Source organism: Sciurus vulgaris (assembly GCF_902686455.1).
Source record: "Sciurus vulgaris genome assembly, chromosome: 5".
Taxonomy (NCBI): Eukaryota; Metazoa; Chordata; class Mammalia; order Rodentia; family Sciuridae; genus Sciurus; species Sciurus vulgaris.
In genome coordinates, this window is record NC_136465.1 from 50864739 (window position 1) to 50888483 (window position 23745).

A 23745-nucleotide genomic window follows, 5' to 3' on the forward strand; every position below is an offset into this window, starting at 1 on the left:
CCAAACTAGATAGGTAGACCAATGGTACACAGAGACACACCCACATAAGTACAGTTATCTCATACTAGACAAAGATACCAAAAACTTACAATGGAGAAAAGATAGCCTCTTCAACAAATGGTGCTGGTAAAACTGGAAATCCATATGCAGTAAAATGAAATTAAACCCTTATTTCTCACCCTGCATAAAACTCAACTCAAAATGGACTCTAGATCCTTGATCTAGGAATTAGTCCTAAGACCCTTCACTAAACAGAAGAAAAAGCAGGCCCGAATCTCCATCATGTTGGCTTAGAACCAGACTTCCTTAACAAGACCTCCATAGTGCAAGAAATAACAGCAAGAATCAATAAATGGGATAGATTCAAACTAAAAAGCTTTTTCTCAGCAAAGGAAACAATCAATAATGTGAAAAGAGAGCCTACAGAGTAGAAGAAAATCTTTTCCACATACACTTCAGACATAGCACTAATCTCCAAAGTTTATGAAGAACCTAAAGTTCTTTATACCAAAAATACAAAGAACCCAATCAATATATGGGCTCAGGAACTGTGCAGACACTTCACAGAAGATGATATACAGGTGATCAAGAAATATATGAAAAAGGGCTCATCATCTCTAGTAATTAGAGAAATGCAAATTAAAACCATCCCAAGATTTCATCTAACTCCAATTAGAATGGCTATTATCAAGAACACAAGCAATAATAAGTGTTGGCGTGGATATGGGGAAAAGGCACACTCATACATTGCTGATTGAGTTGCAAATTGGTGCAACCACTCTGGGTAGCAGCATGGAGATTCCTCAGAAAACTTGGAATGGACCCACCATTTGACCCAGCTATCCCACTCCTCGGTTTATACCCAAAGGACTTAAAATCAGCATACTACAGTGATGCAGCCACATCAATGTTCATAGCAGCTCAATTCACAATAGCTAGATTGTGGAACCAACCAAGATGCCCTTCAATCGATGAATGGATAAAGAAACTGGTACATATACACAATGGAATATTACTCAGCCATAAAGAATAAAATTATAGCATTTGCTGGTAAATGGATGGAGTTGGAAAATATCATGCTAAGTGAAATAGGACAAGTCCAAAAAACCAAAGGCTGAATGTTTTCTCTGATAAGTGGATGACGATATAGATCAAGGGGGGGTGGCAGGTGGTGGGAATAATGAGGAACTCTGGATGGTGTAAAGGAAAATGGGGTGGGAGGGGGTGGGAGATGGAAAGATAACAGAATGAAACAGACAGTATTACCCTATGTATATGTATGTTTACATGAACGGTGTGAATCTACATTGTGTACAACGATAGAAAAAAAAGTTGTACCCCATTTGTGTACAATGAGTCAAAATGCAGTCTGTAAAACTAAAAACAAATTAATAAAAAAATAAATAAATTTCACATACAGAAATTACCTTAGCGGTGAGCCAAAATAAGTAATAAGCACATAAGGGATAGACTCCAAGTACAGACAGCTTAGAGTAAGTACTATGAAAACAAAAGTATCCATTTATGAGACATTTCACCATTGTCCAACACTTAATCTTTATCTTATTTGGTTTTATCCGTTTTTTTCCATCCTTTTGAGCTTTGAAAACAAAAATTGATGGCGCTTAGGGGCACATCTTGCTCATTTTGACCTTACTCTTTCAACTGGCATGTGGTTCTGGTATAACAAAAAATATATTTTGAGTTGGGCACGATGGCACAGACTTGTTAATCCCAGACACTCAGGAGGCTGAGACAGGAGGATCAGAAGTTTGAGGCCAGCCTCAACAACTCAGCAAGACCCTGTCTCAAAATAAAAAAATAGAATTAGGGATGTAGCTTAGTGGTAAAGCGCTCCTGGGTTCAATCCCTAGCACCCTTTCCCCTAAATATATAATCTTTATCCTTTTTCCTAGCCTGATCTTCTAAAATCCTTGGAACTTCCTAAGTGCCAGGAGTTTCTTATAATTCATCAGAACCTTTTAATCACATCAGAGTTTATGTTAATAAGGCAATTCACAATAGCATCAGAACTGGGGTTGGTCCCAGAGGAAACAGTCACATGATTATAGAGGTTGGGACTTTCAGTCCTGACCTTTGGAAGGAGATTGAGGTCGATTACATCACCAATGATTTCAAACATGCCAGGTGTAATAAAACTAAATAAAAACTGTAAACAACAGAGTTCTGGTAGTATCTGGGTTGGTAACACACTGCTATACAGGGAGGATGCACCCAGAGAGTTATGGAAGCTCTGCAGTACACTTGCTTGCCTATGTGTCATTCTTGGGTTATGCCCTTCCTAATAAGATTGCAATTGTTAAGTATAGTGCTTTCCTGAGTTGAGTTACTATAATAAATTATCAAACTTTGGGGAGGAGGGCATGGGACCAACTGAATTTGTAGTTGGCCAGGATAAAGTACAGGTGCACTGAGAACTCTATTCCTAGTTGCCATCTGAAGTGGTGGTTGTCTTGTGGCTCTGAGGTCTTAACTTTCACATGTGAGGTCTGCATTAACTCAGAATTGGAGGACATTAATTTGTCAAGTCTGTCCTACTTCAGGTAATATTAGAATTAAACTAAACTATAGGATACCCAATTGGCATCCCTAAAATTGTTGATGGAAAACAAGAATAGTTAATCCTTGAAGGTTCACTAAAAGAAAATAAAGATTCACTAAAAGAAGATAAAGGTGCTTCCTTTTAATCATGTCAAATTGTATACTCCATATTCACTTCTTCAGCAAACATTTTCTTAACATCTACAAAACAGGATAAGGGGATATGAAGTACAAGGGCAGTGCCAACATTTAACATGGTGATGGGGCTGGGGTTGTGGCTCAGTGGTAGAGCACTTGGCCTTGCACGTGTAAGACACTGGGTTCGATATTCAGCACCACATAGAAATAAAATAAAAATATTCTGTCCATGTACAACTAAAAAAATATTTTAAAAAAAGAAAACATGGTGGTCAGGGTAGTTACACTGAGAAGTGGACAAATGTCAGTGAAGACCACGGGAAAGGCCATGCAAAAGCCCCAAAGTAGAAGATGCCCAATGGGCCTGAGAATGAACAATGCAGCCTCTATGGGAAAGAATGCTAGTGAATGAGGTCAGAGTGGTAATAAGTACCCTGTATCACTTAGGATTTTAAATACGATCATAAGTTTTTGTGCTCTTACTCTGAGTGAAATGGGACACCAATGTAAGGTTCTAAGCAGCAAATATAACTTACTAAAAACAACAACAATCACTATAGCATCCTGGAAGCCAAATCTAAAAAGTGTTACAAGATGATAAAAAGTATGATGAGTGTTATCAAATGATGCTGAAAGAGCTGGGGATATAGCTCAGTGGGAGAGAACTTGCCAAGCATGAGTTCAATCCACAGTACTGCAAAAACAAACAGTGCTGACAGTTTAAGATAAGGACTGAGATTAGACCACTACAATTAGCAGTATGTAGATAATTGGAAGCCATAACAACTGCAGTTTTAATACAGTGGTAGGAAAAGAGGGAAAGAATTCAGACAGTTGGGTACACACTATTTTTTAAAGGAGTTTTGCTACAAATGGGAGAAGAAATGGAATAATGTCTGCCAGAAGAACAGGAAAAATATTTTTAAAGATAAAAGAAATCAAGAGTTTGCTTGCATGGTAATGGATATGATCCAGTGATGAAGAGAAAATTGATAAGGTTGGGAAAGGGGGGGAGAATGGGTAAAGTGATGATCTTGGGTAGGTGAGAGAGAGTGGGGTCCAATATACAAAATGCAGGTCCTACCTTTAACAGAGAATCCACTGCTCAACATTATAGATCATGTGTGGTAACAAGCAGCAAGGCAAAAATCAAAGAGATGCTGGTAAGTGGGTAAATGTAGTCATCTTTCCTATGGAAATTTTTCTTTGTTTCAACTTTCTCAGAAGTAGAATCCTATCTTGTAAGATCAGATGAGGATGATGATGATGAGAGATAAGACTAAAGATTTGAAGTAACCGTAAAGCAGCCAATAGAAGAGCAGGAGAGTGGAAGAACTAGAAAAATAGAGTACAACTGTGGGTAACACTTAAGATTTCATGGTAAGAAACAGATCCATCAGTATGTTTGTGTTGTTCCCCATGCCCCCACCCCACAGTCAGGTTCAGTAGCACTGGTGAACAGTAGAAGAGGCAAAACATAAGAACCAGAACTGTGGTTTTGTAAAATAAATACAAATAAATGGGAGGGACAAAGAAGCTGAAATGTACAAGGGCATGATCATGACTGACCAAGGAGTCTCAGCTGAATGAATGAGAAAGAGAGAGAGAAAGAGAGCACCAACATGCACACACCCCATGGAGATGAAGGACAGTGTTCCTTCTGGTAGGAAACAATGTAATGATTGGAATCTTGGTTCCAGAGCAAATAAAATGGAAGGGCAAGAAGTAGTGCTAAGAGAACAGCAGATAGTAAACTAAGGTTATGGAGGGATTATATGTTATTTATATCATGAGGTATAGGGCATGACTATGGGAACTGATAGCTGAAACTGGACCGAAGATAAATGAAGAAGCAGCTGACAGGCAAGGATATGAAGGATCATGTGTAGGTGAATATTGGAATCATCAAGAATTTAGACAAACGTAATATTGGAAAGAGAGACAGTAAGCCAGGATCCAAAATGGAAATGAAACAGAATTACAGGAACAATAAGGGGTAGGAGATGATGTTCAAAATTCAAAATTACAGGGTTTTCGAGAAAATTGGGAAAGTGATCTAGAAGTCAAATTTAGGAGCACCGCCATAGAGTAAAGTGGTATTAGGAAGCCTATGAGAGAAATACAGTCATTCCTTGTGAAGTCTGCAGAAGCAATGTGTTAGGGGAAACCAGATTTCTTCCAGAGCAAGAAGGCAAAGAAAACCAAAGTGAGATCAGGGTAAAATATTTTGGGCACTCTAGAATTACAAAAATCACAGGTTTTCTGGCATAAAACACTCAAGTTAAATCTATAAATGGTTTAGATAATATTATCCAAACAATCACAGTTCCCTAAAGACTTTTAAAAAATTCACTTGTGTTTGTTGTATTTGTTGATGCACAAATGTAAAAGGATAGTTTTCTGTGACTCTTAAGTTTTAGAGGAAATATTTAATGTGAACAAAAATCTAATCATCCATGGAGGTCTGTCAAATCATTAGCAGTTTAACAACCAAAAGTTCTGAATGTGGGAATCTTTGCAATATACTTCAACAACAAATGCAAATAAATAAGTACTCTATCCTTAACACTTTATACCTTATGCAAAATTTATCACAGATCTAAATTTAAGTACTAAAACTATGCAACATCCAAGGAAAACAAAGAGAAAAATCTTAATGATATGGGTTTGGGAAAGATTTAATACAATAAAAAAATCAAACTACAAAATAGGACTATCAAAGTAGGACTATCAAAATTAAAATGTTTGTTCCTCAAATGACACTACAGAAATGAAAAGGGAAACCACAGACTGGAAGAAAATATTTTAAAATATTTTACATTTTAAATACATTAAATTTTACATTATTTACATTTTAAATATTTTACATTTTAAATACATTTAAAATATTATACATTTTTAAATGTGTATCTGAGAGCAGGGCATTAGTGGTATACATCTGTAATACCATTATTTTGAGAGGCTTAAGCAAGACAATTGAAAGTTCGAAGCCTGCCTTGGCAAACTTACTGAGACTCTCAAAATTAAAAAAAAAAAAAAAAGAAAAAAAGAAAAAGAAAAAGAAGGGCAGGGCAAACAGGATAAAGCACCCCTGGGTTCTATCCCAGTAACACAAAATAAATGAATACATAACAACAACAAAAAAAAAAAAAAAAAGGAAAAAGGAAAAAAAGTACATCTGGTAAAGGACTTTTGTTTACAGTACATGAATTCTAAATTTAAGAAAACAGCTGGGCTTGGTGGTGCATGCCTGTAATCCCAGCAACTGAGAAGGCTGTGGCAGAAGGATTACAAGTTTGCAGACAGCCTTGGCAACTTGGTGAGACCCTGTCTCAAAATAAAATGGGTTAGAGATATAACTCAATGGTAAAGTATCCCAGTATTGCAAAAAATAAACAAACAATTATATCAGACAGTTCATCATGGAAGATATATGAATGACAAACATGAAAGATACTCAACATTAATCATTATAGAAATGCAAATTGAAACTGCCAGTCACTGTAATGACTAAAATAAAGACTGACCTTATCAAGTGTTGGTGAGGACTAAAGCAATGGAAACTCTTCAACTGCCTATGTAAATGTAAATTATAAATTCACTTTTGAAAGAGTTTGGAAGTTTCTCAAATACTAAATACACCCTTGCCGTATGATCTATATCATATGATTCCTAGGTAGAATTCATCCAAGGGAAATGAAAGTATATGTTCATACAATGATTTGTACACTAATGTTCAAGCACCTTTAACTGTAAAACCCCAAACTGGAAAATCTGCATGTTTACTAACAGATGAATGAATTGTGGCATAGTCAATCATAAGATATCATACAAATTATTAACATAGGCATGAATGAACCTCAAAATAATTACATTACCTGGAAGACGTACACCTCCTTTCTCCAAAAAAAAGAAATAGTGTGTGTGCCCATTAATATGAAATTCTAGAAAGTGTAAATTAACCTATAGGGACAGAAAATAAATCAGTGGTAGATGGGAGATGGAAAAAGAATGACAGGAAAGGGGAGGTAACAAAGGGGGCATGAGGCCAATTTTGGAAGTGATAGAATTCATTATCTTGATTGTGGGATAGTTTCACAGGAATCAACACTGGTCAAAATTTATCAAATTATACACTTTTAAAACATACAAATTGGGTGCTGGGGTGTAACACAATGGTAGGTCATGTGTACAAACCCCAGAGCATACATACAACACATACACAAATTATTGTCAATTTCATCTCAATGAAATTGTGACAGAAAAAAAGACTAAAACTCTAAAAAGAAATGAGTTATCAATCCTCAAAAAGACACAGAAGAACCTTAAATATATATTCCAACTGAAATAAGTCAATCTAAAAGGTCATAGACTATATTATTTCAACTATAAGATATTCTGGAAAAGGCAACAAACTATGGAGTCAGAAAAAGATCAGGGTTGCCAAGGGTTCGGGGATAAAGATGAAAGGCAGAAACATGGAGGATATTTAAGGCAGGAAATTTTTCTGCATATACTATATATAGTAGACTAACATATAAGATGCATTTGTCAAAACCCATATTATGTACAATACTAGAGTGAACCAAATTTTAAATCTGGTCTTTGGGTGATGATAATGTGACAATGTTGGGTCACTCACTGTAATAAATATATCACTCCAGTGGTGTGATGCTCATAGGGGATGGGGGAAGGACCGAATATAGAAAATCATTTAATTTCTGCTCATTTTTTAAAACTTTAAGAACTGTAGTAAAATAAATAGAAAATGATTTAAAAGACTGGAGAGAAAAATTATTCTGATAATCAGCATATTTAGATCTATTAATGTTTTGAATAAAAAGACTACAAAATGGTATATATTTCTACTCATTAGCTCAGACAAAATGAAGGAGGATTGGTATTTCAGTAAAATCCTCGTACCAGCCCCATACTCTCGGATTTTCCCCACTCTCGGGTCCTGTTAGGTCTATACTCTAACCAATAACTTTTTTCTTTTTACCCTAATAATCTCCCCTTGTTGATTTAATATGCATTTATGTTTTCAGTTCAGAGGCCCACATAGATATCACTACTTTAGACTCAAGAATTCTTAACTTAGACCTGTATAGCCAATTGCCAACATGGCATTTTCTCTTGATGTCTCAATACCACTCAGGATTAGTGTTCCCCAAATTAAACTCATAACATTGTCCAGCACTCCTTCAGAACAGATCCTCTTTCAGTGGTTCCCACATCAGGGACTTGTACCCCTCTTCTGTGTATTTGCATGTCAGAACATAAAAGTCAACTGACACCTCCCTTTACTCACTACCCAATACGAACTATGAAATCTGCTGGTTTTAGTATCATTTGATTCATCTGTCTACATCTCCTTTGCCACCTCCTACTCCAAGGTACTTTCATCTTCCTTCTGAATTACTACAAATTTTCTTTCCAATTAATCATCCCTCATCACCCTGAACCCTTCCAGTTAATTTTATACCAGCAGCCAAAATATAAATTTAAATCCAATTATGTTAACCCCCATGTCCTCCCCATAAAAGCCCCTAAATTCCTTCTGTCATCCGTAGAATAAAGACACATGACTATATGCTGGCTACAGTTTATTTTGCACAATACCCCCTGCATATTGCCAACCAAATCTTTCTTCCCATAGTAGTGTTTACCATATTTCATCAACCTGCAGGGACTCTGCATATGCACATTACTCTGCTAAATTTCTTACTATCTTTCAGAATTAATTTATCTTTATTTACTCACATAAAAATGTTCATGACTTCCTAGACTAAGATAAATATTCATACTTTTAGAAGTTTAATAACACTGTATAGGTGGTCTCTGTAGCATCTGTTGCCATTTTGTTTTAGAGTTCAATTAATATTTTTCTCCATGTTATAAATTCTGCAGGGGTGGATACCATGTCTGTGTAGCTCATTCTTGTATCACCAGTGCTGGACACAAAGTAGCCATTCATTAAATATCAACTGACAAAGAAGTAATTCAATGATGATAAGGTTGGGCTTATTGTACAATGATTTAAAATAAAGTAGATGTTATCCAAACATGTGAATGTATCTCATAGATGATGAATGAAAAAACAAACACACAAGAATGGGCACTGCATGATTCCATTTAATAAGCTGTTCAAGAACAGACAGAACCTATAATAGTGCAGACATCAGAATCATAGCTATCTTCTGGAGTAAGGTATATGGACTATGAGGGAGCCATTAGGGTAAAATTTTCTCTATTAGGGTGGTGGTAACAAGGGGACACACATACATAACCTATAGTAATGTACAAATTTACCCCTTTTTATAGTACATGTTTCTGTATGTCATATATCTCTAAAATAGGGGGGAAAATGAGAGACATTTGGAAAAATTAAGTAGAAAACTAAATATTGCTGAGAAATATGCCCACAAAACTTTGGTAGGTAAAAACAGTCACTATAGACCAATGTACATTATGATTCTGTTTCATTTTTAATGTTAATTATTGGGTTGGGTTTGTGGCTCAGTAGTGGCATGCTTGCCTAGTATGTGTGAGGCACTGGGTTCAATTCTCAGCACCACATTAAATGAATAAAATAAAGGTATATCAACATCTAAAAAAATTTTTTTAAATGTTAAATATAAATAGACAAATTACAATGTATATATTTACAGGGTACAAAGTAATGCTATAATATATAATATATATATACATGCACGTAGATGTATATATATTTACATACAAAATGTGGACTGACCAAACCAAGTTAATTAACATCTATCTATTCAAATACTTTTTGTGGTATGAACATTTGAAATTTACTGTTATCAATTCTGATATATACATTATTAACTACAATGTGCTGTGCAATAAACATTAAAAAACATTTCTCCTGTCTAAATGAAGCTTTGTACCCTCTGATCAGCAACTTCTGGTTCCCTTGTCCCCAACCATCATTCAACTATCACACTGCTTCTGTGAATGCAAATGCTTTATAGAGTCCCCATGTAAGTGAAATCATGCAGTATTTGTCTTTCCGTGCCTGGCTTATTTCACTAAGCACAATGTCCCACAGATTCATTCACACTGCTGCACAAGATAAGATTTCCTTCTTTATAAAGATGAAAGGGTATGTCACTGTGCAAATACACATTTTCTTTATCTATTCATCCATTCATGGACACCTGGTTGATTCCTATCTTGGCTGTTATGAATAATGCTACAATGAACATGGGAATCCAAGTGTCTCTTCATACTAATTTCATTTCTTTTAGATATATACTCTGAAATGAGATTGCTGGATCTTATGAAAGTTCATTTAAAATTTTTTTAGGAACCTCCATACCATTTTCCATAACAGCTGAATGAATTTACATTCCCACCGACAGTATGCAAGGATTCCCTTTGTTGTACATCTTTACTAACACTCTCTTTCATCTTTTTGGTAACAGACATTCTAACAGGTAATACCTCATTGTGGCTTTAAATTGCATTTCCCTGATATTAGTCAAACTGAGGATTTACACACACACACACAACCTGCTGGCCATTTGTGACTTTGTTAGAGAGATGCCTATTCAAGCCCTTTGCCCAATTTTAAACTGATTTGTTTTCTTGTTATTGAGTTGAGTTCCTTATGTATTTTGGATATTTACCCCCATCAGAAGTATAGCTTGCTCTATAGGTTTGTCTTTTCCCTCTGTGAACTATTTCCTTTGTTATGCAGGAGATTTTAGTTTGATGCAATTCATTTGCCTATGTTCGTTTTTGTTGCCTTGAGCGTTGGGGGTCAAAATCAATTATTATTATTATTATTATTATATATATATTATTATTGCCCTAACCAATATCATACCTTTTTTTTTTGTTTTCTTCTAGTATTTTTACAGTTGCAGATCTTATGTTATAAGTCTTCAATTTTGAATTGACTTTTGTATATGGTGTGAGAATTAAGGGTCCAATTATTGTGTATGTGGATATCAGTTTTCCCAACACTCTTTATTGAAGAGAATGTCCTTTCCCCATTGAGTAATTCTGGCACCTGTGTGGAAAAATCAACCATCTGCAGCTGTGAAGGTTCAACTTTGGGCTCTTTATCCTGTTCCACTGGTCAATGTGTCTATTTTTAATGACAGTATCATGTTATTTTAATTACTACAGCTTCAAATCAGATAGTGTGATGCCTCCAGCTTTATTTATCTTATGACTGCTTTCACTATTCAGAAGTTTTCTGTAGTTCCATATGAATCTTGGGATTTTTTTTTTCTATTTCTGTGAAAAATGATATTGGGGTTTTGATGAGACCAAAAACCTCAGATTGCTTTGGGACCATCTATGATGGACATTTTAACAATATTAATCCTTTCAATCCATGAATACACTATCTTCCATTTATCTGAACCTTCTTCAACTTCTCCATGAATGCTTTATAGTTTCAGTGTACAACTCTCCACCTCCTGATTAAGTTTTTGTTTTTGCTATTATAAATGAGATTGCTTCTTGATTTCTTTTTCAGATAATTCATGTAAAAGAGAATAACTGATATTTGTATTCTGCAACTTTACTGAATTCATTTATTAGTTCTAACAGTTTTTTGGTGAAGTCTTAAGAGTTTTCTACACATAATATCATGTAGTCAACAAACCACTCACATGTTTCTTTACTGTTTAGTCAGGACTGCTAGTACTACTTTGAATAGATATGGCTAGAGTAGACATCCTTGTCTTATTCTGTACATCTTGTTTGATAAAACACACCTATTTATTCTTTCTTCTGATTTCTACAGGTGACTGAAATCCCAACAAATTAGTGGAGGCAAAAAATCCATTTACTGACACATATCGGGAAAGTTCACTTAGGGTCCACACATCCATAATAATTTTTAATAAGAAATTCTGTGAGCCAGCCAGGCATGGTGGTACTACCATAATCCCAGCAGCTAAGGCTGAGGCAGCAGGGTCAAGAGGTCAAAGCCGCCTCAGTGACTCAGCAGGCCCTAAGCAACTCAGAGAGACCCGTCTCTAAATAATAAATATAAAAAAGGGCTGAAGAGGTGTTCGTGATTAAGCACCCCTGGGTTCAATCTCCGGTACCAAAACAAAACAAGTTCTGTGGAACTCTCACCCATCAGAAAACTAAAATTGGTATTAGGGTACCCCTCAGCAGTGAACATGAAAATAAGAACTGTGCTTGTATATCTGAGAGAATGTGCTATGCATGTTATAGAAGAAAGTGAAAACAGCTACAGTTTTCAAATAAAGCTACAAAGATATTCTCTGAAATGTAGGCATTTGAGTTGCTTTCTCAGATGCACAACTCTTTAGCTTACTACAAAGGAAATTTACACCAAGAATTCACTTAATGATGATTCTGATTCTCAACAGAACCACAGGAAATTCTAGGCTCACAGTACTTAGGGCTTCCAAATATAAAAGTATCCCCAAATCACACATAAAGCTTTATTTTGTTTTCTAAAAAAAATTTTTGTAGTTGTAGATGGACAGCATGCCTTTATTTTACACGTTTATTTTTGTGTGGTGCTAAGGATGGAACCCAGTGTCTCACACATGCTAGGCAAGCAATCTGCCACTGAGCTACAGCCCCAGCCCCTAAAGTTTTATTTTAAAAAGTCCTAGGTCAAAAGTTGACATTCATATAAGTTTTACAACTATTATATTGCCAAGTATATAGAAGAATCAGATATTTTTTATGATCCCAAACAAATATTCCATTCATTAAGTCACTCAACAATCATGAGTATTCACAATAACAAACTAAAACCTGGAGAGGTTGCTCAAATCTATTTTGATTCATAAAAAAAGGGTAATTTCAGAGCTGAAGAAATAGCTCGTTTGGCACTAGAAAAAATAGGGATAGTAGGAACATACCTGAGCATTGTAAAGGCTATTTATGCTAAGCCCATGGCCACATCATCTTAATGGAGAAAAACTGAAACCATTCCCTTTAAAAATGGGACAAGACAGGGAGGTCCTCTTCACCACTTTTTTTTTTTTTTTTTTTTTTTTTAAGCGGTACTGGGGATCGAACTCAAGGCCTTCTGCTTGAGAGGCAAGCACTCTACCAGCTGAGCTATCTCCCCAGCCCGGTTCTTTCACCACTTCTTTCAACATTGTCCTAGAAACTCTAGCCAGAGCAATTAGGCAGACTAAAGAAATTAAAGGGATACGAATAGGAAAAGAGGAACTTAAGCTGTCACTATTTGCTGATGACATGATTCTATATTTAGAGATCCAAAAAAACTCCTCCAGAAACATTTCTAGACCTCATCAATGAATTCAGCAAAATAGCAGGCTATAAAATCATACACATAAATCTAAAGCATTTTTATACGCAAGCGATGAAACAGCTGAAAGGGAAATGAAGAAAAACAACTCAATTTGCAATAGCCTCAAAAAATTAAATTACTTGGGAATCAATCTAACCAAAGAGGTAAAAGATCTCTACAATGAAAACTACAAAACATTGAAGGAAGAAACTGAGGAAGACCTTAGAAGATGGAAGATCTCCCATGTTCTTGGATAGTCAGAATTAATATTGTCAAAATGGCCATACTACCAAAAGTGCTATACAGATTCAATGCAATTCCAATGAAACTCCCAATGATTACCTTACAGAATAGAGCAAGCAATCGGTGAAATTCATCTGGAAGAATAAGAAACCCAGAATAGCTAAGCAATCCTTAGCAGGAAGAGTGAAGCAGGGGGTATCACAATACCAGAACTTCAACTATACTAAAAAAGCAACAGTAACAAAACAGCAAGGTATTGGCACCAAAATAGACAGGTAGATCAATGGTACAGAATAGAGGACACGGACACAAACCCAAATAACACAATTTTCTCATACTAGACTAAGGCACCAAAAATATGCAATGGAGAAAGATAGCTCTTCAACAAATGGTGCTGGGAGAATTGGAAATCCATATGCAACAGAATGAAACTAAACACCTATCTCTCACCCTGCACAAAAATCAACTCACAATGGATCAAGGACTTTGAAATCAAGACCAGAGACCCCGCATCTTATAGAAGAAAAAGTAGGTCCAAATCTTCAACTTGTTGGCTTTAGGATCAGACTTCCTTAACAAAACTCCCACAGGCACAAGAAATAAAAGCAGAATCAATAACTGGGATAGATTCAAACTAAATAGCTTTCTCTCAGCAAAGGAAACTATCAGCAATGCGAAGAGAGAGCCTACAGAGTGGGAGAATATCTTTGCCACTCATACTTCAGATAGAGCACTAATTTCCAGAATATATAAAGAACTCAAAAACTCTACATGAAGAATACAAATACCCAATCAACAAATGGGCTAAGGATATGAACAGACGCTTCACAGAAGATCTTCAAGCAATCAACAAACATATGAAAAAATGTTCACCATCTTTAGTATAAGAGAAATGCAAATCAAACTACCCTAAGATTCCTCTCACCCCAATTAGAATGGCGATTATCAAGAATACAAGCAACAATAGGTGTTGGAGAGGATGTGGGGAGAAAGGTACACTCATACATTGCTGGTGGGGCTGAAAATTAGTGCAGCCACTCTGGAAAGCAGTGTGGAGATTCCTTAGAAAACTTGGAATGGACCCACCATTTGACCCAGCTATCCCACTCCTCGGCCTATACCCAAAGGACTTAAACTCAGCATACTTCAGAGATACAGCCACATCAATGTTCATAGCTGCTCAATTCACAATAGCCAGACTGTGGAACCCAACCTAGATGTCCTTCAATTGATGAATGGATAAAGAAACTGTGGTGTATATATTATATATATATATATGTATACATATACATATGGAATATTACTCAGCTATAAAGAATAATAAAATTATGGCATTTGCAGGTAAATGGATGAAATTGGAGAACATCATGCTAAGTGAGATAAGCCAATCTCAAAATCCAAAGGACAAATGATCTCACTGATAAGCGGGTGATGACACATAATGTGGGGTGGGAGGGGTGCAAGAAAGGAGGAAGGAGGGACTGTATAGTGGGAAAAGAGGGGTGGGGGGGAAATAACAGAATGATTCAAACATCATTACCCATGTAAATGTATGATTACGCAAATGGTATGCTGTTACTCCATGTACAAATGGAAACAACATGCATCTCATTTGTTTACAATAAAAATAAATTAAAAGAGAAAAAAGAAATAGCTCATTTGGGAGAGCACTTGCCTAGCATGCGCAAGGGCCCCAGGTCCAATCCCTGGCACTTCAGATGAGGAGAAAAAAAAAAAGGTATTTTCACATGGTTCAATCAAAAACTTGACATTGTTCTAGTTACTAGGCCACAACAGTGAAAAGACAAGCTCCTTGATGCACGTACACTGTGTGTGTTGTGTGTGTGTGTGTGTGAGAACAACCAAATATGGTATATCAGATATTACATACTTCAGAGAATAATAAAAGGTCAAGGACAATAGAGAATATAGGGAAATGGCTATTGTTCTTTTATATGAGTGAACAGAGAAGGCCTCAGGGATAACAATTAAGTAAAATCCTAGAGAAAGAGGAAATTAAGTCTCTTAGATCCTTCAACGATGGCAAGATCTGGTCACCAATATGAACTGGAGTATTATAACAATTATAGTCCTAATGAAATTTACAACAAAATCAATCTATACCTAATATGTACTATATAAGTACATGCCATCAAAATTATTGTTCCTGTAATCCCAGTGGCTCAGGAGGCTGAGGCAGAAGGATCACAAGTTGAAAGCTAGCCTCAGCAAAAGCAAGGCACTAAGCAACTCAGTGAGACCCTGTCTCTAAATAAAATACAAATAGGGCTAGGGATATTGCTTAGTGATTAATGCCCGAGTTCAATCTCTGGTACTTCCCCCCAACAAAAAATTACATTGTTGCTTACAGTTCTCACTCCACATGCAACACATTATGTAAAATACTTTAAATAATTTAGATCTGAAATGTTCTCCCAAAAGGCCATTGTGGTTAAGGATTGGTCCCTGGACTATGGCACTATTGGAAGGAGGGTAGAAACATTTTACAAGGTGGAAGCCTACTTGAAGAAGTTAGGTCCTTGGGGATGGTGCCCTGCCCCTTTGTCTGTCTTTTGCTTCTTGGCCACCATGAAGTGAGCAGCTTTCTCTACCTTGTAGTCCCACCATGATGTGCTGCCTCACTGCAGGCCCAACAGCAAAAGGAAAACCAACCATGGACTCAAACCTCTAAAACTGTGAACCAAAATAAATCTTTCCTCCTTATAAATCGATTCTCAAGTGTTTTGTCACAGTGACAGAAAGCTTACCAATAAACACTCATTTTTTTAATTCATGTTTTCAATCTAATACATATGCGTAACAACATACATAAAGATTATTCTTACATCTTTGGGAGAACCTGGGCCATCACAACCCCATTCGTTAAATCTTCCACGGTCTGGCATGGTGTATCCACATTAAATGTCTGGATCTGAAGGAAAAAAAGATTCTATGATTAACCATAAAAGATTTCTTGAGCTTTTTTTGAGGGGGTGATTACCTCATCTTTTAAAAGAAAACAACTGGAAACTTCTCCTTTATGGGAACGTTCCTATAGATTATTATTTAATTTTGTTAAGACAGAAACTGTGGTAGACTGGCCAACATTCCCAACATCCCTTCTAACCCCAATCAATCTAAGAAAAATCATGGTACCTTTAGCCCCTTTATCAGTGACTAAGGGAAAAACAGGGTAAACACAATTTGGAATAAATAGATACACAGAGATGTTTCTGGAGAGAAAAGTCATTCTATTGACATGAGCAAGTCTGTGTTGCCTCAATTATTGCTAGCAGTCATCTTTTTGAATACTAAAGCAATTAGTCTTACAATGAGGTGAAGGTAACAGAAAGCAGAGAGGAGGAAGAGAAAGAACTAGATGCTTGGGGTAAAAACTGAACCCCTGAATTAAAAAACCTTAAATCTCCTATTGTGTGAGATAAATTTCTTTCTTGGTTATGGCTGGACAGGTTTAGGTTTCTATTACTTATTGCCAAAGTATCTTTATATAGATGGTTATATCTATCTTTATAAAGATAGATATAACCTATCTTTATATAGGTTAGGTTAGGCATTCAGTTCACTTTCATTTCAAATATATGGTGAATATGAACTAACTTCATACTGTCCACAGGATGTGGCTAAGAAATGTAAGAAAAAGTAGTTGAGCCAACAATGACTATATCCAGTAGTCCAATGTGGATTTAGAAGAAAATAAATCACTAGGAATCGACATAGGCCATCCTCTTTTAGACCTTATAATTTAGTGCAACAGTATTATAGGAAGTGTAAACAGCAAGCAGTTTATAAGTAAAAGTGTGATACAATGTAGAAATTAAAAGCCTAGTATGAACTGGGCATAAAGAGTGAAGTTCTCAAACTGTAAGAAAAGATGGAACACAGAAATAGCAAATCTCAGGAATAAAGAAAGAAACTCTATCATCAAAAGCTCTGTGAGCCATAGTAGAACTTTATCCTAAGACAATGGGTAGTAAGCAAAGGATTTTAAGCAGAAAAGTGAAGTCATGAGATTTAAACTGTATAAAGATGATACTAGATGCATTTTAGTAAGATTTAGATATTAACACAGATGAGGATAAACTAGGAAGCAATAATGGAAATACAGGAAATGAAACTCAGGTGACCATATTTATTTACTAGGTTAAAAAAACCAAAATTGCTAGGTCAAAAATATGCCCATTCTAAAGTTTTGCATGTTTTGTGTTTTTGAGGTAGAGTCTCACAATGCTGCCCAGGATGGATTCACAATCCTTCGCCTCAGTCTTCCAAGCAGCACAGGTTATAGTTACATATCACTACACTCAGCAGCACAGTTTAAGGTTTTGATAAATAAATGTTATGGTTAGATATTAAGTGTCCTCCAAAAGCTCATGAGTAAGACAATGCAACAAACTTTAGAGATGAAATGATTGTGTTATGAGAGGTTTAACATAATTGGGGCATTAATCCCCTGATAAAGATTAACTTGGTGATAACTGTAGGCAGGTAGGGGTGGGGTTGGAAGAGGTGAGAAATTGGGGGCATGCCTTTGGGGTTTTATATTTTGTTGTTGTTGAGCACAGCGAGCTCGCTCTACTACCTGATCATGACCTGAGCTGCTTTACTACACCACACCCTTCTGCCATGATGTTCTGCCTCACCTCAAGCCCCAAGGAACAGAGTTGATCATCTATGGAATGAGAGCTCTGAAACTGTGAGCCACAAAATAAACTTTACCTCCTTAAATTGTTCTTGTCAGGTCTTTTGTTCACAGCAGGGGATGAGATGACTAAAGCAGAATTGGTACCAGGAGTGGGGTCATTGTTGTGACTAACCTGATTGTGGATTCAGAAGCTTTGGAGCTTTCTGGAATTTGTGGGAAGAACTTTGAAAAGTTTAGCAAAGTTTAGCATTGCATGCTAGAAAAGTTTTAGACTGTTGTAAGTGGAGCTTAAAGGGCAATCGATTATGGTGGGAGCTCAGAAAACCAGAATGCTGAAAAGCCTGTGCACAGTAAACATGGAGCTCAAGAGGTTTCAGAGGAAAAGGAGAACTCTAATAGAAATTGGACTAGAAGTCATTTGTGTTGCCTTTTGGCTAAGAAGTTGTCTGCGTTTTGCCCATGTCCTGAGACTTTCTGTGGGGCTGAATTTAAAGGTGACGGACTTCTTAATATGGTGGAAGAAATTTCTAGGCAGCATAGCATTCAGGGGATAGCATGGTTATTGCTGACAGCTTTTAGCCAATTTATTTTGATAATCAGGAACAGAAAACAAAGCAGAAAGATTTGAAGAACTTGCAGTTTGGTCAGAAAACTGATTAAAACTGGGGTTAAGGAATGTGTGTGTTGTTAAAGACATTACAGTCACAGGGCTGAGGTTGCAGCTCAGTGGTAGAGTGCTTTCCTCACATGTGTGGCGTGCCGGGTTGGATCCTCAGCACCACATAAAACAAATAAAGGTATTGTGTCCCTTTACAACTAAAAATAAAATAAAATAAAATTTTTAAAAAGACATTATAGTAACTAAAGAAATGCTAAATAAAGACTGCCCAGAGATGATATCAAAGGTGGCTTGAGGGCGTCTCAGGAATTGGGCAAGAACACACCCATCTCAGGCTCAAGAGTGTAAAACTAAAAATTCCTTTGAGCAGAACCCAGTGGGGCATCCTACTTGCACAAGAGGGTCTAGTAAGTTTTTTCAACATGCCCAGTTACTCAGGCACTCATAGGTTGCTGCAGCCATCGTCCTTGGAGGCTTGGCTGCTGCTCAAGATGGCAGCAGATCTTGGCATTTACCACATGGTTCTGGTTCTGCAGGACTGCAGGATGCAAGAATTTGGGGGTCATGGAGGCTTCCACCAAGATTTCCAAAGAAGGTCTGGAAGGCCAGGCAGTGTGGTAGGGTCAGAGTCCCTGCGGTCTATACCTATAGGGCAAGGCGTAGAAATGTGAGTGGGAACCTGAAGCAGCAGGTGGAGCCTGTGGAGCTGTGTATAAACTATGGGTATTTTTTAGGCCATTAAGGCAGGAAAGCTGCTTTTCTGGGAACTCCTGGGTAAAATTCCCAGTTTGAGAAAGCCCAGATCAGGCTGGCACCCAGCCTTAACTCATGTCCCAGGTTTAAACACAGTTGTCTGAAGATGGGCATAAGCTGCCAAGCTCCAAACAACCTTTTTCTCCCCGCATACCTATCTTATTTTTTCCTGAAGGAGCTCCTACTGTTCCCCTTTGGTCTGTACCACTATAAATAAAACAAGCACAGGTTTTTCTCTTTGTTAGGGTCAGACCCATAAGGTCTGATCCACCCATTCCACCCTTGCTTTTAGTATTTTTCTTGTCTTCTGTGTTTATTTTTGTAATACTACTTCAAGCTTTTATTTCACAGCCAGCCCACAACTCCCAACAGTTACCCACTCCCTCCCAACTTAGGTCGTGAGCTAGAAGAGACCCTCCCAAGATTCAGAAATACCAGTACTATGGGACATCTATCAAGGAAAAACTGCAGGAATTGAGCAAAGACAAGCCAAAAGAGGCCATATGGGCTGCAAAGAGCAAAGTCATAGGGGTGGAGTTATACAGCCCTTTGGAGAGAACATTAGAATGCCCCGTGCCCCAGATGCTAGACATGAAGCTATAGGACTTGTCCGACAAACTGAATTTGGTCTTGCTTTGGTACCATCTCTTCTTTCTATGCTCCTATTTTTCTGAATGGAAAAGATTACTCTGTACTTTCATATATTAGATATGTGTGACTTGTTTTTGATTTTTACAGGAGCTCATACTGAGAGTTTGTCTTGAGTCTCAGTGGAATTGTGGAATTGGCCTTTGAGCAATGCTAAAACTGCTAAGACTATGGAAACTCTTGAAAATGGACTGTATATTTTGCATTGTGAGACAGGCATGAGCTTTCGGGGGTCAGGGGCGAAATGTTATGGTTTAGGTATTAGGTGTCCCCTAAAAGTTCATGTGTGAAATAATTCGAGAAAGTTTAGAGATAAATGATTGGGTTTTAAAAGGTTTAACCCAATCAGTGCATTAATCCCCTGGTAGTGATTAACCTTAGTGGTAACTATAGGCAGGTAGGGTGTGGCTGGAGGAGTGGGTTCTTGGGCGTGCCCTTGGGTTTTATATTTCATCCTTGTTGAGCAGAGCTGTTTCTTGCTGGTAAAGTATTAAGCTGCATTCCTCTACCACATCCTTCCACCATGATTCTGCCTTGACTCAGGCCCTGAGGAAAGGAGTTGGCCATCTATGGAATGAGACCTCTAAACCATAAGCACCAAAATAAATTTTAGAGAAAATCCTTCTCTAAAATTTTTCTAGTCAGGTCCTTTGTTCACAGCATGAAATCCTGACTAAAACTGAAATACTGTAGCAATTTACTCTTACTAATAGTGAAGAATTCTACTTCTCTGCCTTTCACCATCTATAATACCTTTTAAAACAGAACTATTAACAATAGAGTCATAGCTTCTTCAAATTTTACAAAGAAGAGTCCGTGAGTATAATGGTTAAATGGCAGAGGCCAAGGGACTTATCTTAAAGATCCTCAGAGAAGGGTAGTTTTTACTTAGGCAAATATTTGGGAGGATGGCGAGAAGCTCCCATATCTAATGCATGCACTAATAAAATATTAGTAAAATGAGCCAGGCACAGTTGTTACATGCCTCTAGTCCCAGTTATGTAGCTGGCTGAAGCAGGAGAGAACTGCAAGTTCGAGGCCAGCCTGGGGGTGATATAGACCTAATCTAAAAAAAAAAAAAAAAAAAAAAAAGCAAATGAATAAATGAAACAAATATATATCATCTGCAGGAACTGATTTTAAACTTCCTCTCCATTACCACATTATCAGACATTACATAATGTTTAATGACCAAAAATAAATTAGTACTTGCTTGCATTTAGCATTGATAAATTAATAGCCCACTTAAAAAAAGTCTTTTTATAGGTTTAGAAGGAAAGTGGGGCAACAGTGAGGACCACATCTCATTTATCTCTTTGACACTAACATTACCAAAATGTCCCACACAGAATGAGCCTACAGTGCGAATATTTCTTCAATTTAGTGAACTAATTTTAATCCCCCAACTTTACTTCTAAATTGGTATATAATCTTAGATATTTCATCTCAGTTTTTCCATGTAAAGATTGGGGAAAAATACCTTCTAGAGGGGTGTGTTGTTTGAGGCATGAATGAGAAAACAAGTATGGCATTAGATATTCTGAAATGTAAAGTAATGGTCCCCAAACTTGGTATACATGAGATTACCTGGGACATTTTCATTTTAAAAAATGCACACGTCTTAGTCCTGGCTACTAAATCAGAATGTGTGTGTGCACACCCGCACTGGAGCCTGAAAATCTTTTTTTTTTTTTTTTTGGTACTGGGGATTGAGTCCAGGGCACTCTACCACTGAGATCCATTCCCCCCAACTTTTAAAAAAATTTTTTTTCCAAATTTTGAGACAGGGTTTCTCTAAATTGCCCAGGATGGCTCAAACTTGTGATCTTCCTGCCTCTCAAGTAGTTGGGATTACAGGTATGAGCCACAGTGCCCAGTGCTAGGAATGTTAACAAGCTCATCAAATAATCTTAAATAGCTGGACACTGGCTTAATATTTGGAACCCTCTTATCTAAAGCTCTCAAGGATATAAGATTATTCTTTTCTCTAAACCCCTGTGGGCTGGGAAGGGAACCCAAGGGTCTTTTGCAAGCAAATGCTATTATTCAGCTCTATCCCCACCTAGGACACAAGATGAGAAAACTGCCTGTGGCCAATCAGAAGAAACAATTCAATAAACCAAGTAATTTTTAAAAACAAGAGATCTAATTCTAAGACTTGATCTGTTTTCTCTTAGGATTCATTGAAAGCTAAATTTCCATTTTGATTTTTAAGATGGAACACTCGATTATTTTCTCTATAATAAAACCAATGAATTGTACCCCTTAAAAGGATGAAGTTTATGGTATGTGGATCATCTACATGTTTTTTAAAAACCTATCTGATAGGACATACAGTTTGCTTTTCCTTGAAAAAAGTTTTTTAAAAGTTTGTAAGATTCTGATTTAGCAGCCTTCCTCTTCTTTCAATTATTAGTATCTTTGTGGCCCATGTTGTGAGAAGAAAAATGTTAAGTTAGAACACTTCCAGTCCCATGTACTTTGTGATCCATTTGTAATTCATGCACAAAAAAAGCCAAAACACTTTGACAAGGGTAGTTATTAAAATTCAGTCTGAATCCTCAAAAAAAAAAAAAAAAAAAACTATCACCTCCAGTTCTATGCTAACATCTGTAGGTCATTTCAGGATAGCAGTACAGTAAAATTGAAAGATAACTACATTTAATTCCACCACGTTCCCCCTCCTTTACCTCCACAAATGCAAGAGAAATAAAGCATAAGATCACCTGGTAATAACACCTCTAGAGCAGTGGTTCTCAACCAAGGGTGATTTTGTTCCCTAGGAGACATTTTTGGCAATTACAGCTAGGTGGGTACTAGTAACATTTAGTAATCAATGTTACTATTAAATACCCTACAATGCACAGGGGAGTGCCCACAACAAAGCATTATCCAATCCAAAATGTCAAATGGCAATAAGGTTAAAAAAAACCCTGCTCCAGAGCAATGGTTCTCAAAATGCGGTTGCCAGGTCACTAAGGACATATCACCTGGGAACTTGTAAGAAATGCAAAATCTCAGGCCCTAGACCTACAGAATTAGCAACTCTGGCCCTGGGAAAAGCAGTAAAAAATATTCCAGGTAATGCTGATTCAATGCTAATGCATGAGATCTGTTTCTGGAGTTGGTAATATTAATGATGAATATGAATGCACTGAAACACATAAATGCATTATGAATTAAAACCAGGATTCAAACTTAGGCAGGCTAAGATTAGAAGCTATATTCTGAACTACCATGCTTTACCGACCCTCTCTTTGAGTACTTTAATTCTTCTTCACATCAGAAATTTCTTTACTCTCATCAAAGATCAAAGTTCTAGGTAGGCTGGAGTTGGCAGAGGAGAGACAATGGAATGGAAGAGATACCCTTCCTAATCCTATACACTAGTAGGCATTTTAGGCTTCTAAATAATAACATGAAAACAATAAGGATATGTTCAGGTTTCTGGATTTCCCAGAAGTGAGGCAAGCCTATATGATGATTCTCTTTTCATTTAACTTCTTAACATCAACAATGTCTTTCTTAGCAGTTTTTAAAGCCTGGGAAAAGGGATGGGGATGAGGGTCAATAGCAGAGAGTGTGCTTACAATGTGCAAGCATCGGGTGCAATCCCCAGCATTATGAAATAATACATAAAACCTAGAGAAATACAATTCATGTACCTTTCAAGAAATTAGGTTTGACAAGTAAAATAGGCAGGAGAGGTTTTTGTTTTGTTGTTGTTTCTAACCGGTAGGAATACATTTGACTCAGAGAGAAGGGAGAGGAGGTACAGCAGAAATTTTTAAGCACACCCTGCTGAGCTTGCTTGACTGCATAAACCAATTTGGAATT

The 23745-nt window shown here is 36.9% G+C and overlaps 1 protein-coding gene across 3 annotated transcripts in view; it reads right to left on the reverse strand.

Annotated features, from left to right (window-relative positions):
• HOOK3 (hook microtubule tethering protein 3) overlaps positions 1-23745 on the reverse strand; it is a 162601-nt gene that overhangs the window by 102282 nt on the left and 36574 nt on the right. The window contains exon 2 of one of the 3 annotated variants that reach the window (XM_079140617.1): positions 16072-16157. The exons of the other annotated variants lie outside the window; for them this stretch is intronic. Within the exon in view, the coding sequence (XP_078996743.1) occupies positions 16072-16157 (86 nt within the window). The remainder of the gene's footprint in view (positions 1-16071; positions 16158-23745) is intronic. 3 annotated transcript variants of the gene reach the window in all.